The sequence below is a fragment of the Physcomitrium patens genome, chromosome 14 (assembly GCF_059467195.1).
Source record: "Physcomitrium patens ecotype Gransden chromosome 14, ASM5946719v1, whole genome shotgun sequence".
In the NCBI taxonomy this organism is placed as follows: Eukaryota; Viridiplantae; Streptophyta; class Bryopsida; order Funariales; family Funariaceae; genus Physcomitrium; species Physcomitrium patens.
In genome coordinates this window covers 1492657-1508099 of record NC_143423.1, presented here as the reverse complement: position 1 = coordinate 1508099, position 15443 = coordinate 1492657, and the positions used below count along the sequence as shown (strand labels likewise).

General features: G+C 31.6%; 1 protein-coding gene across 7 annotated transcripts; it reads left to right on the top strand.

Annotated features, from left to right (window-relative positions):
* Positions 1-3740: 3740 nt before the first annotated feature.
* LOC112291858 (amino-acid permease BAT1 homolog) lies at positions 3741-8182 on the top strand. 7 transcript variants are annotated; one of them, XM_024539772.3, is made up of 9 exons: positions 3741-4048; positions 4245-4841; positions 4994-5151; positions 5337-5361; positions 5809-5928; positions 6151-6342; positions 6578-6883; positions 7049-7231; positions 7414-8182. In XM_024539772.3, the coding sequence occupies exons 2-9, from the start codon at positions 4674-4676 to the stop codon at positions 7903-7905; spliced, it is 1644 nt and encodes a 547-aa protein (XP_024395540.1). In that variant the 5' UTR covers positions 3741-4048; positions 4245-4673; the 3' UTR covers positions 7906-8182. The 7 variants fall into 7 exon arrangements, with proteins under 7 accessions (XP_024395540.1, XP_024395541.1, XP_024395544.1 ...); XM_024539773.3 differs by having other exon boundaries at positions 3858-4048; positions 4568-4841; XM_024539776.3 differs by having other exon boundaries at positions 3910-4048; positions 5071-5151; positions 5816-5928.
* Positions 8183-15443: the final 7261 nt, after the last annotated feature.

The following is a 15443-nucleotide window of genomic DNA, read 5'->3' as shown; positions in this document are numbered from 1 at the left end:
TTATGATACATCATTTCAAACAATTATTTAATGATGGATCTTAAAAAAATTCACACAATCATGGATTGAAAGATTACAAAAATAATAAGAGATGTACAATATTTTTTGGAATTTTCCAATTACTATTAGATCTTCATCAAGAACTTTTTTCAAGTTGCAGTGCTACTTACATGCTTAACTTGTAAAGATAAGCTCGAGTGGAGTAAAGAAGTAGAAGCATCATTTAAAGCTTTGAAAAAAGATTTTACTTTTGTACCAATCTTACATCATGTAAACTTCTTCAAAGTATTTTTTATAGACATAGATGCATCTAACTTTGCTTTAGGTGCAATCTTGTCATAAATAGGAGCAGATGACAAACTTCATCTAGTAGCTTTTCATTCAAGAAAATTTTCAGCAACCGAGATTAATTATGAAATTCACAACAAGGAACTACTTGCAATCGTGGATTCTTTTCCAGAATGGCATCATTATTTAGAAGGCACTTTAAGTCCAGTCACCATGTATATAGATCACAAAAACCTCAAGTATTTCATGTTTTGAATTGTTGCCAAACTTATTAAAGTATGTCTTTGTCAAGATTCAAATTCAATATCACTTATCGGATAGAAAAATAACAAGATTTTTTTGATGCCATCTCTAGACATTCTTATCTTATACCAAAAGAAAGAAAAGTAGCTTTTGATCAACTAAAGATAATTTTATTAAAGCTAGAACAATTTCATTTTCGAGCAATGAAATCAATATTGATTGTTGATTTGACTATTCTCAAGCAGATCCAAGTAAATATGTCCTTAAACCTTCTGGTTCATGATATGAAAAATAATTCTTCTCAGTCTCAACATACTTCCAAGTTTGAGTTTAAGGAGAATCTACTCTATTTTGAAGGATGCTTATATGTTCCAGAAGGAGAAGTATAATTACGTGCTCTTGAAGCTCATCACAATTTCTTTACATTAGGATATTTTGGATATAATAAGACTTTAAAATTTATATCTAGAGATTTTTGGTGGTCTCAAATGTGGAAGGCTATTAAGAAATTTATGCAGACATGTGATATTTATTGAAGATCAAAAACTTCTCATCATCAACCTTATGGACTCCTCCAACTATTACCCATACCAAAGCAATCATGGTCTTTTGTTTGTATGGATTTTATTACGGATCTTCTAATTTCAAGTTCATATAATTCTATATTTGTGATTGTAGATCGTTTCATTAAGATGGTACATTTTGTACCATGTAAAAAATCTATCACAGGTGAATGAACAACTAAACTCTTCCTTAACAATAGCTATCACTATCATGGATTATCAATGGATATTAGATCAATAGTTAAGTAGTATATATAGAGGCAAGAATGAGGTCTTCTTTACTTTTGTCAATTTTTTTCTTGCTATTAGTTTAGTTTAAGAGTCTTATGTTTTGTAGTCTTTGATAATAGCCATTCCAGTTCTTCTTTGAATATATATACTTTCTTATATTTTGTCAATTTTTTTTTGACACAGATTTCACAAGTTTATGTATCTTCTTTCAATTTATATCTTTAACATTGCACCTAAATGAAGTATAGAATAAGATGATTCTCACTTCTAACAATCTTTATTTATAGTTAGATTCTTCATCTATAATCATATTTATCCTTCTTTGCTATATCTAACTAAATCCTAAATACCTCTTAACCTAGCCGCCACCTAAAATCCTAATCGCCACCATAATAATTTCTTTTAATTTTTTGTTATCTTATGAATATTAGTAACTTATTATGATTTAACTATATATAGTAGCAATTAAAAAAGATCTTACTAATCTTCAATAATAATGAGCCAAAGCTAATATATTAAAGAAGTATTAAAATAATTCAACTTAGAGGAATGTAAGCCTATTAGATTATCTTTGGGAGCCAATTTGAAGTTGATGAAGCTCACAAATGAAGAGTTTGCTGAAGTTGAAGGTCAAATGCAAGTTATTGCATTGAAGACAATAGTAGATTCACTATTAAAGATATGAAACTCAAAAAAAAAAATCCTTAATACACTCTTGTGTTACTCAAAAGAATTAAAAAGTCATTTAAAGATGATGTGATATTAAACTAAAATGGCTATTGCTAAAGATAAAAAGACTAGAAAGTCTTGAAACAAGACTAAAGACTAGAAAGGCATTGATAAGAATGAAGAAAGCTTTATTTTTGCCTCCATATATACTCTTAATTAAGAGCTATGTGGTGATATCCTATAAGACCTCTAAAATTTGTTGACTTTGTAAGACACATATCTTAACTTGCAAGGCAAGTTTTTTTATATATATCCCACATATTTAATTTATTCCACAAATTATAAACATATGATTAACTTGTTGACTAAGTTTCTAACCTATCAATCAACTACAAATACATATAAAGTCAAAATAGTATATATGAAGCTTTTATAAAGCTTTCTTAAAAAATATTATGAAATAAATTTACTTTTATCTATTTCTATTTAATCATATAGGTAAATATTAAAATAAATATATATATCCCTGACATTCACTTCGGTATACAATGGTAGATAAAAAGGTGGATCTTGCATATGTGATGAGTGTTGTAAACCAATACAAATCAAAGGTTGCACTAATTCATTGAACAACCATGAAAAAAATCATGAAGTACTTAAAAGGCACTTTGCAATTTAAATTGTGCTTTGGAGGTGATAAAATTAGTTTATATGATTATTGTAATATGGATTGGGTTGGAGATTATCAAATGATAGGATGTCAACAACAAGATTTTTTTTTTGTTGCAATAGGAGTTATTTCATAGAATTATAAGAAAATACCAACAATTGCAAGTTCAACAATGGAAGCAAAGTACATGGCAATAAGCCATGGTTTAGGGTTTAAGCTATGTGTTGTGACTTCATAGTTCTTTTTCTTCAATATATATGTATAAAAGATAAAAAAAACATAATATGATTTTTTTCAATTAAGTACTTATATTTTGTTTTAAAGAATATTTCTTCAAAAATTAGATGAATTTCATGTATAAAGACATGTATGCAATTCTTGATTAGATCATATGAATAGTAATTCATTACCATGTTGATTATTATTACACATCATTATCTTGGTTTTATATGTTATATCTAAAGCAAAGTAAAGGCTTCAATGCTAGTATGTACACGGCACTAGAAGTGATTACTTGGAAAAGGGGCAGTTCACCACTCTTGTAGAATCTTTCACACTTCGTTTTTGTTTTTTCTGTTTTTTGTTTCACTCAGAGTCAGTAAAGGGGATAAAGTTGGTATGTGGGCAGAATCTAACTGCAGAACAACGTAGATGTGAGAATCACTTCAACATGCAGTAATAATATTATAAGGAGCAGCAGTAGCATCATCATCAGAACCATCAGCATCATGATAGAAAGAAAGAACGAGTAAGAAAAGCACAATAGACCAGCAGCACCTGTTTCAATCAGCTGTAGAACAAAGAAGGCAAGGACAGCATGGTGGGAACACGAGCACCACCGAACCCTCCGGAGCCAGCTAAGTGGTGGCACCGAGGGGTGGATGGATGGGTGTGTCTCGTTGGGTGAAAGAGAAAGACAGAAAGAGAGAAAGAGAGAGCGACTGAGCCTGACAGAATTCTAGGGGAGTGGACAACTATGCTGCCGTCACGTTCCGAATATTATATTCCGTGCCTTGAAGTGTTGCTGGGTTGCTCCGATTTGTAGGCGCCATGTCCGTCCACACAGCACCTGCATCGCAACTTCAAGTTTATAGTCCGCATTCCCAGCTGTACTTTTCGCTCCATGGCCCCTGCTTGGAAACTCTCGACATTATTGCCACGCACGTCTACTTTTGGCCCCCTTCGGTCCCTCCCTCCCTCGCTCCCTGTGCTCTCTTGAGACTCGCAAACCTTCCTCAACTCCGCTTTCCCCTACGGTCTTTCGACTCTCCCCTGCTCCGTTCCCCTCTGCTACCCTAAAAAATGAACTGAAATCTCAACTTGTGTGTTCATGCTCTTCCCTCCCCGTCTTCTCTTTGTAGTTCTCTCTTCGCCATCGCTACAGGTAATCCTTTCTTCTTTCTCCTTCATTTCTTGGTCTCGGCATGTCTTGGGTAGGTTTCTTTCCGCATAGTTTCCATGGTGTGGTCTTTAGTGTTTTCGGCTTGTTCCAACATTGAGTTTTTTTTTTTTTTTTTTTTTTTTTTTTTCGCAACTCACAGTCTCCATTTAGTCCTGACTTGTCGCTGAGCATTCTGCAGGTTCACTTTGCACCTCGAATGGTCATGGTGACAACTGCGAGATTTATGGAATGTACAAAACTTGTCTCTTTGCATAATTCTGGAAAACAAGCAAAGCATGCGTAGACTCTCTAGAACGGGCTGTACCCTTAGAAACTGTTGACGATACAGTTCTGCAAGAAAGATATGCTCTTGCATATCTGCAGACAGGGATTTGAGAGTCATACAAAAACCATTCTCTGTAAATCTACCTGATTTTAATTTTAGATAAGTCAAAATCTTTCTTTTCATGCCTGATATTCATCATCAAAGGGTTTCTGGGACGAGTGGTTGACTTGAGACAGAAAACCAGTTTATGGTGGATGTTGAGGAGAATCTGCAAGTCTCGGTTGAACGCTGTTTAAGCGGCACCTTCTGTTTGTCGAATAGAAGAAGCCGCTGTTTGCAGCTATGGGCAACAAAAGTGAAACCGTAACTCCTGCAAGACTTGATTCAGATCATGTTGCTCTTGAGAAGAATTCCACGATGTCCACTCCTGTAGGGGCTGGAATAAAAATGGACTCTGGAGAGCGTCGTCTTAACGAGCTTGGATACAAGCAGGAGCTTCGTCGTGAAATGGTGAGTATACCTAGTTAGTTTGAACCTCTGCTCATTTTCTTCCGTCGCCCAAGGAGAAAGTTTTGCATTTTAAAGCAGCTCCCTTATGACAGAATTAATGATAATTGGTCTATCTAAAATATGCTGGGGAATCGTAAATATTGGGTGTGAAGACACTTTTCAAATGCTTGGCGATAGCGTTTTCGACCATGTCGTTGTTCACTGGAATAGTTCCCCTCTTCGGCTACAGTTTCCTGTACGCAGGGCCAGCTGGAGTCGTGTGGGGTTGGGTGGTGGTTACTTTCTTCACGTGGTTCGTGGGTTTTGCAATGTAAGAGTTTTTCTAAATTTCTGAACGAGTGATTTCGTTCTTCTATTATTGTACGATTCGACTCAGTATTTAACCTATTGATTCTAATTATGTTACTCATGGTGAATGGCAATTTTTTTATAAATTCTCTGCTTCGATCACCTCTTTTCGTAAAATGACTCCATATTGCGCTGACTGTTGCACAGGGCAGAAATCTGCAGCAGTTTCCCGGTAGGTTTTCATACCTGAACTAATGAATATCACATATATGTTCAAGTTTGAGTTCTTGTTTGGATCCATGGGCCAACATTTTTTTGTAGCTTCTGGTGAAATTACACGAGAATTTTCCATTTCATTGAGTGTCGAAATTTAGTTTCGATATTATCACATCCATTTGTGAGAATTTGTCGAACGTAGTGCATAGATAGCTCCTCTTCAACAGAGCTAATATGCCCTTAGCATACAAGATAAGACTGATGACAAGAAAACACTACCAGTGACCATTAGGTTGCGCTGCTTAGTAGGAATGGAAGGCTTCAGTAGTCCTTGTGGACATAGAATGCTGCGCTGAATCACTATTTTGTCCAGGAATTATTACCCGCTCTTGGTTCGCACAACACCTGTGCCAAACTTAATGCGGGATTCTTGTGAGTACTGACTTGGTTTTGATTTATCCAGACTACAGGATCACTGTACTTTTGGGCGGCTCATTTGGCTGGGCCTAAATGGGGACCATTAGCATCATGGATCTGTGCCTGGCTTGAAACAATTGGTCTAGTTGCGGGCATCGGTACCCAGGTAGTCGCCGATGTGCAACGATGAATGGTTGTGTGAATCGTGTGAGATCGGATGGTCAGACTTGTGTGGATGAGACAGTAAATAAGGTGTGGTTTGGTCCACATTGTTTCGTTGGGATCATATAGTTCAGCGTACACAATTTGCTCATTGGCCACAAAGTCAGGTTGTGGATTCTCGGAATAAACAGTGAGCAAAATAAGAAGTGTGAACATTGTTGTGCAGGCATATGCAGGAACTCAAACCTTGCAGAACATCATTCTGCTGTCGACTGGGACAAACAAGAATGGAGGATATTTGGCACCCAGAAGTGTATTTCTTGCAATTTACATCGGCCTCTGTCTCATATGGGCTGTGCTCAATAGTTTTGCTTTGAATTTGATTGCTCTCATTGACATCGTTTCAATGTGGTGGCAGGTTTGTTGCCGAAACTATTTCACGTTTTTTGTATTATCTCTGCGGTAGAGTTGGCGATTTTTTTCCTTCACATGTCTGCTGTGAATTTGGGTTCGTGGTCGATATGTTCCGACCTTGCACGCTTTTCGACCATGGTCAACATGTATGCTTTCATCTGCGTTACGAATTTGTGTTCATGAGTGAAGTAGCCTGTTTAAATTCAAGACAGCAACCAACAGTTAGTACTTCGTCGCAGGTTGTGGGAGGAACTCTAATCGTCGTTTTGCTGCCCTTGGTGGCGACCAGCACTCAATCTGCTTCATACGTCTTCACAAAGCTGGAGATTTCATCGGATGCAACAGGCATCACAAGTCCTGTGTACAGTGTTCTGTTATCTTGGCTTGTGAGTCAATACTCTCTTTACGGGTATGATGCCGCCGCACATTTGACCGAGGAGACTAAAAATGCGGACAAAAACGGGCCTCTCGCAATTCTTTCAAGCATAGGGATGATTTCAGTCTTTGGTTGGGCCTTTATCCTGGCTCTTATTTTTAGTATACAGGTACGCGGAATTTCACTTGTGATAGCCCCAAAAACTGTCCTATTATAAAGGTCTTTTTGAACATTTAACTCTCATCGAATAGCAGCTCCTGGTGCATGTGGGATCAGTCAATAATCATCTCGAAAATCAATACGCATAACTGCGCTTGAGATGGTACTTTTTCAGGATCCGGCTTATTTGTACGACCCCACAAACGAAACAGCAGGTCGATTTGTCCCTGCCCAAATATTGTACGACGCATTTTATGGGCGATATCAAAGCGGCACAGGAGCTATTATACTGTTGGTTGTAATCTGGGGGTCTTTCTTCTTCGCCGGCCTTTCTATAACTACCAGTGCTGCTCGAGTTGTGAGTTAACTTAACCAGGATACAGCTATCCCGAACGGGACGGATCAACAGGGAATAGCATTGTTGATGCACGAGTTATGAATGTAGAATTATCGAAGAATTTTGGGGCGCCTGGTTGGTAGTGGATGGGTTTAGAGTTGTGATGACATTGTACATGACAAGCTTCATGATTGTGTTGGCAGGTGTACGCATTGTCTCGGGATGGAGGGGTACCTGGCTCCAGAGTACTGCGTAAAGTAGATCGTAGAGTTCAGGTTCCGGTGAATGCAGTCTGGTTCTCTTGTGCATTTGCAATTATTCTGGGCCTTCCGATTTTGAAGCTTGATGTGGTCTTCACAGCAATCACGTCCATATGTACGATAGGTTGGGTTGGTGGATACGCAGTACCCATTTTCGCACGCATGGTGATTAAGTCGGAGAACTTCAAGCGGGGACCTTTCCATCTTGGTGGAGCAAGTCGGTGGATCTGCTTGGTTGCCTTCTTATGGATATGCTACACATGCGTGATCTTTCTGCTTCCCACATCGTACCCCATCAAACTAGAAACCTTCAATTATGCTCCAGTAGCCCTGGGTGTTGTTCTGGCCGCTGTCATGGGATGGTGGATGGTGGACGCACGACACTGGTTCAAAGGTCCGGTTCGAGAGATTTTCCTCGGAGACGCCATAGCGTAGTCCTCATGTCTGCACCCAGATGACACAAAACGTTGCCAATTCCACCCTCGACATGCCATTTTCAATCGTCTTCCTTTGAGACCCGTCCCTATTCCGGTAGTAACGGCGTGCTTCACGTAAACTTCGTTTGTACGAGGTTTGTAAAAGTATTACTCATCATTGATTGGCTGCATATGCTGACAGTTCATAATGTTTCAAATTCTTTTGCCACTCTTGATATGTATCCATGTATTAAGATTGGTATTTTAGCTGTTAAACGATCCCTGTTGAACTACCACGTCATTGTTGTTCCTGGTACATGATTTCATGAGTATTCTGTTTTGTTAAAACATCTTGGAAATTAAAAGTGACCTTGTCAATCATTGGTTTTTTGGAAGCATTGCTACTTACGATTGAGGTTTTTTGTAAGTTTGTTGATTTATGAGTTATTTTCAAAGAACACGGAAAAAATCATTGATATTATATGGTTTTTGTGTATTGTTTATTTTGAGAATGATGTTATTACATACATTTATTACTCTAATTTATTGATAAAGTTGCACATGATTCTGGATTGAAAGGTCGATGTCAAATTCAGAGTTCATCTACAAGTAATTTGTGAGGAGATAAAATAACTCTTTGCCAGTGACAAACTGTACTAAAATCATTTCAGAGAATCACAACATGAGTGTTAATTTTTTAACTTTCAAATTTCTGAAAATCAATGTAAGTTTCAACATGAGATATTTAAAAAATAATGAAGGCTAATTATAAATCACAAAGATGCAACAACATTAAAAACATGTCAAGTAAAAATTTATCAAAAAATATCAATTTATATCTTTTAAAACATTTCATCTTAATATTATTATTATCCTTAAAAACTCACTAATACATACATAATTTTAACATATTTGTGAACCCAAAATAATGCACCAAAATTTTATTTACTTAATTTTTGGTGTTTCGACAAGATATAATGTTATTTATTTGTTAATTGTGAGAAATTAGAGGTTGTTGGGAAAAATGAGGTTAGTTGTAGTTGAGGTATGGTAGAAAATGATAGAAAGTTATTCCACCCTTGAAGCCACAAGTGATGGTGAAAGAAGAAGATGAAGAATTACTCTACTCTTACAGCCACAAGTAATGGTGAAGGAAGAAGATAGAGAATTACTTTGCTCTTAAAGCCACAAGTGATAGTGAAGAAAGAAAATGGAGAGCTATTCTACTCTTCAACCATTACTCCCACGACAATAAATCAAGTCCTTTTCTAGAGAATCTCTTCCAAAGATTAATATGTCTAAGTTAGTAAATTATTTTGCAGATTTTTTGGTTAATTTAGTTATGAGGGATTATAAACCTATGCATTGATTGAAATCCATGGCAATTTTTTATCACCTTGTGGCAAATGGATGCCAATCATTGGTCCTTTCCATAAAAGGCATTGATTAGAGATCATGGGGATTGTAGGTTGACTGCTTAATGACAAGTTGTACTACTTGCATGGATTAGCTAGTAGAAAGTTTCTTAAATTAATTTTTACTTGTAAGTTACCGGCAATGATAATTATCGATAAATGGCTTCAAGGCTTGGGTATATAAGGCCCTCTCAAAGCCTTGTTCTCTCTCTCTTACCTTTGGTTTGAGCCCTTGGTAAGAGTGGCCTATTGAGGCACCAAAGGATTGTAGTATTTTTATTTGTTATAAATTTATGTTATAAGTTGTTTGTTCCATATCCTTGCTGGTCCTCTTGGAGCTCATTGTTAGTAGGATTATTTTCTTGTTTAGATATATCAATTGTGTAGGGAAAAGAGAATTAGTAAGGTGAAGTGAAAGAATCATTAGATTTGGAATTGAAATAAGTTATGAAGGTTTGAAGTTGAGAGGTTTTTTTTTGTTGCTGGTGTTGCTCTGCCTTGGTAGTGGCTGCTGCCGCTCTACCTTTGTGTTGTTTTCATCCAACTGCACGGTTTCCATCTAGCAGCACTATTTTCATCCAATTGTGCTGTTTCGATTTCAACTGAGCCTATTTTCATCCGATTAAGCTGTTTTCATCTAGAAACATTGTTTCCATTCAGCTGCGCCTGTTTTCATCTAGCAACATTGTTTTCATCCAAAAATGCCTGTTTTCATCCAACTGCTTGTTCTATCCATCTTTTTTTCATCCGACTACTTCCATTTGCTAATACTTTGTAATTCTTCTTTTTTTTTTTTTTTTTTTTTTTTTTTAATCACTTGTTCTAAATTAAATGGTAACCATTGCTTGGAAGCCATTATCTAGATAATTATAAATTGATTGATTAACTAACCAACCATTAAAGTAATCTCACAATTAATCTCTACTACCTTCCAAACTTATTGTGAAATTATTTTTTCTCTTAAAGTAAAGTAGGGAGGATTTATAGCTCACAATATTGAACACATAAAAATAAAGAAATAATAGAACTAAAATTAATCAAGCTTAAAGCTGAAAGATGTGAAAATTTGAATTCTTATTTTGTAAAAAACATGGATATAAAAATGAAATACTTTTATAAATAATTCAAATAAAAAACACTTTTGTTAATAAGCTTTTGAAAATATCTTAAGTACAATGCATTCTATTTTTTATTATTTTGTGTATAGAATTTATTTTCTAATTACTTGATATATATATATATATATATATATATATTTCTCATATGAACATAAATTTTGAGTGTTTTTAAAACTTTAATGAAAGCAAAGAATTTATTCTTTTATTATATGTAATTGATGCTTTATCTTTTTGTTGCAAGATGTTTCACATTTGTGACAAATTGCTTTTGCTAGTTGGTTGCCTTACAAACTGAGTAATTACTACATACTTTTCTTCTTTGCTCAAATCTATTGTCATTTTTGTTCCTTGCATTTTTAAGAAGATGAATTTTACAATAAAAAAGAATATGATTTTTATTTATAGTTTTTTTGAAGTATTTTAAAAATTAAAAAAAAATCATCATGGTCTTATTAAATAACTTTAATAAAACTATATAAAAATATTATAGATGGTTTTTTTGTAAAATTAAGATTTAATAGTTTTAAGTTATATTTTAATAATTTTTAACAAATTTATTCAGAAAAAAATTATATTTTCAACATACTAGAGTATAATTATGAAATAATTGGTTAAACAATATTCTATACTACTAATATATATTAAGAAGATACAAAAGATAAATTCATTTTATCAAAGAAAGATATATATATATATATATATATATATTTAAATAATCATTTATTTCTTTTATGAGTATATTTTTATAATATTATAAATATTTCTAATAATAAATTTATAAGAATATTAAGTAGACCTATGTTTTTACTAAATAGACCCACCTTTGATGAAAAATATGATAATCATGATAAATGTAGTTGATTTTTATTGATTGCAAATTCAATAGTAGAAAAATAAATATAGAAGTAACTTTTATTTTTTATGGTGGTTAAGATAGATGAATAAATTTAATAAAAAGTTAGATCTATTTAACGTTCCTCTAAATTTAAATCCAAAATATTCAAAACTATATCATCATCTTTCTAATATAAAGGTTAGATTTTTATATATTTTAAATTTTTATGACACCAATTAGTAATTTAAAAAAATAAAATTTTAAATCCCTTTATTTTTTTAACCCCTTATTTTAATTTTTAAACCCCTTTAAAATTTTAAACCCCTTTATTTTTTAAATCCCTTAAATTTAAAATTTAAAATTTTAAACCCCTTATTATTTCTAAGTTGAATATTTTTTAAAGTTTTTTCCATTTAAAAAATAAAAAATCTAAGTTATATATATATATATATATATATTTAATATCAATTTTATAATAAAAATTATTCATATAGCTCTAGTTTCAACTAATTAATTTTTAAAACTACTAAATTGTGGCTCTCCAACCAACTTATAAATCTTGTATTTAATTATACATACTAGCATTAGCATCAAATTTTACTAAGAATCATTTAACATTCAAAGTTTATTTCAATTTGGTAATAATTTTATTCAAATTATTCTCTATCTTTATAATTTTGATCCTTGGATTTGTTCTTTGTTATAACATGATTTCTATTGTTTTTTTCTTTAGAATTAAATGTTTTCCTTATCTTTGTTTTTTTTTTATTTTTTTATTTTTTTATTTTTTTGTGTTTATTTTTTTTCTTTTGTTGGTGTTGTAATATAGATATTTTATTTGAAAACTTGATATACTTATGGAAGGTATTCTTTTTTTATTTTCTTCAAATTTTAACTAATATCAACTTCATTGGCTTTAAAAACAAATATTCCTACTATAACCAATATAAAATACTATGTATTTCTTATATTTATTTATCATTATATATATTTAAGAAATTACCATATTTGACTTTATAATTACTTTAAACTTTTAAAATTTTCTAATATTAATAATACTATTTATCTTCATCAACTAATTCTAATAGTATTTTTTGGATAGTAATATGAAAATTCTAAAACATGTTAGAATGATAAAATTTTGTAAGATAATAATTATATTTTAATTGATTTATTTGATATTTATAATATTATTTTCTTTTTTCTTTTAAAAGTTTCATTATTTATTCTAATTTTTTTTATCATAAAAATATATTTGAGATATACAAATATTAAAGAATATATAGATAGAATAATAATTTTGAATAGAAATCATTATAATTTATATCAAAATTAATTAATTAATTAATTATTTTTTAAAAAAATATAAAGATTGTATTTTATTTAATTTATTTGAAATTGCTTTGTTTCTAAGTTTTTCTTAGTATATAATATAAATTTCTAATTAGTAATCTAAAAAAAAAATACCAATGCCAAATATGCAAAAATTATGTGAAATTTAAAGTGTTGGTTGCAAAATATTACTAAAAGAAAGAGACAACATTTGAAAGAGTAGTCTTAGTTGTAACAATAATCTTAAGTATCACAAGAAGTAAATATGGATTTTTGAGGAGATGTATCTCAGATAATAGAACAAAATTTTTGCAACAAAGTATAGAGTATATAATGATATATCAAGATCTTAGAACAAATCTATCTTTCTTGTGGCATGTCTTATAAAGGCAAGGAACATCTATGGAAGATCTCTAGCCATAAGCAATATCCTTCCAAACTAAACAACTTTAGAACGTCATACCAACTCGCACCTAGTATAAATAAAAGATCATAAGGATTAGAGAGGTATCTTGTCTATCTAATTATTCTTTACAAAGATATTAGATATAATGTCATTAATAATATAATTCAAATATGGTACTAGGATCCAATTCAATATAAAAAATAAAATAAAAAATTTCAATCTATATAAGACACATATTTATATGAAGGTATGCAACGACTTAACCATGCTATAGATAAGGATTCAATTCATGCATTATAATTTATAGGACCTAAACACCTCTTATTCTTACCAAACCTCTTTGTCTATGAGCTAAAAGATGTGAAGGTGTCTTTTGTATAGTAAATACTACTCAATATTAAATAACTTCAATAAATAAGATAAAACCTAACAAACTATTATATACAAACTCATTCTCACCTTTACTAATATACAAAATATTTGTGAAAGAAGAACTTAGAGAAATATTCAATAAATTATATATAGATGTAAAAGATAATTTTATAAGCCTAAATATTAGGTGGTACAATTGAAAATAAAGAAACCAAAATCATGTCCTCTCAATTACTACTATGAGGATAAGTTTCATCCTTTAATCTAAATTATAAGATGATTTCAATAAAGAATTATTTGTAATTGGTGATAAAAAATGAGATAGGAAAATAATAAGAATAAAAGAAGTATAACAATAAAATAAATAAAAAAATATATTTAAGAAAATACACACTATAATATTTGGTCACAATCTATTCATTATATTTTTATCAAATAAAAAGTAAAATTAAGTAATAAAATTTATATTTTTAAATATTTAATTTTATTATCTTTTAAAAAATATAAGAAATATGTAAATCCAAGTTATTATGAATAAGTTATGAAGGTTTAAAGATAAGATATAAATAATTAAAAAGTTAAGTAAAAATATTTTATTTTAAGGATAATTTGCTTATAGATTAAAAATTTGAGGCTTACTAAGATTCATATGTAATGTATATTAGTCTCTAAGAGAGGCCAAGAGAGCTTACTCTTATCCTCTTGACTACATTTTAAGTGTTACAATCTATATGGAACTTGTGCACCTTTCTTTTTAATAAAGACTACCCTTGTTAGGGACAAGAACTTAATGAAAGTAAATAAATATGTATAAAAAAATAAAAATAAAGAAGTATGTATATTAAAAGGAAATTAGAATGGCTATTTCCAAAAGAAAAGAAAACTAAAGATCCTTGAATCTAGATTAGAAGCAAAAAAAGAATTAACAAGAATGAAAAAGGTTTCATTCTTGCCTCTATATATACTATCTATGTAGGATCTATGTGGCAACATTTTGTAGGACCTCCAAAAACGTCTTGACTTTGCATGATACATATCTTGACTTGTAAGGCAAGTTTTTTATATGGTCCCTACATAGTTAGCTTATTCCACAAGCTACCAATACATATGGCACATGGATAGCTTTTTGACCAAGTTTCTAACCTATCAATCAACTACAAACATATGTAAAGTCAAAACATCATCTAAAAGGCTTCTAAGAAGCTTCTCTATAAGATATTATGAAATTAATTTATTTTCATCTAATTCTACCTATTTTAATAATGATTACAATGAATATGTATCCATCACATCATCCCTCTTATTAGAGACAAGTTCCACGAGGATTGGTGATTATATGTTGAGGAAGTCTAAAATGTAGCAAATTATATTTGCTATGTACTTTGATCTTTTTTTCTTTCAAAGGTAGTTGATAGGTCTTCTCAACCATTGATAATGACCCATTCTAAGGAGGAAAGACCATCTTATAATTTGATCATTGTTGAAACCTTCATAACTTACTTCAAACAAAACCTTTGCAACACCATTAGAAGTCATGTCTACCTCCAATAAAATCACCAAATATTGAGGTTATGATACCAAATGCATTATATCTTCTATCTATTTAAGAAAAACATATCATTTTTGAAGGTCTTCGTTTCTATTACGTGATCTTGAAGGTTGTGATAATTACAATGTCTTGTCTAATAAGTCAACAAATAATGATTTTTGAATTGAGTTTGCTAGTTGTTGGTTCTCCATCTCCTTGACACCACAATTATATAGAAACTACAAACAAAGATAGAAGGTAGAATACAATATTTTTTAAACCTTCTTTTATTTATAATAAAGATTTGCTATCCTTCATCTTAGATTTGATGGATGTTGTTGATAAAAAGCCTCCACCAACTTTGCTGCATTTGCAAGATTCTTTGTTCGCTCCCATGTGTATTCACTAATATCATATCCACGCCAATGGATAAGATATTCTAATTTATTTTTGTGCCACCTTGAGTCTAAAACTTCTTCTGCTTTAAATTCTTCATTATTTTCTATTTTTATATGAGGATGTAAAACTTGTTTTCTTCTTAGTATATTCAT

What these genes read in the sequence shown, in the direction of transcription:
- LOC112291858 (XM_024539772.3), top strand. Translation starts at nt 4,674, where the DNA reads ATGGGCAACAAAAGTGAAACCGTAACTCCTGCAAGACTTGATTCAGAT. An exon ending in TTGCGGGCATCGGTACCCAG is followed by an intron (nt 5,929 to 6,150) that starts GTAGTCGCCGAT and finishes ATTGTTGTGCAG; the next exon opens with GCATATGCAGGAACTCAAAC. An exon ending in TCGTTTCAATGTGGTGGCAG is followed by an intron (nt 6,343 to 6,577) that starts GTTTGTTGCCGA and finishes ACTTCGTCGCAG; the next exon opens with GTTGTGGGAGGAACTCTAAT.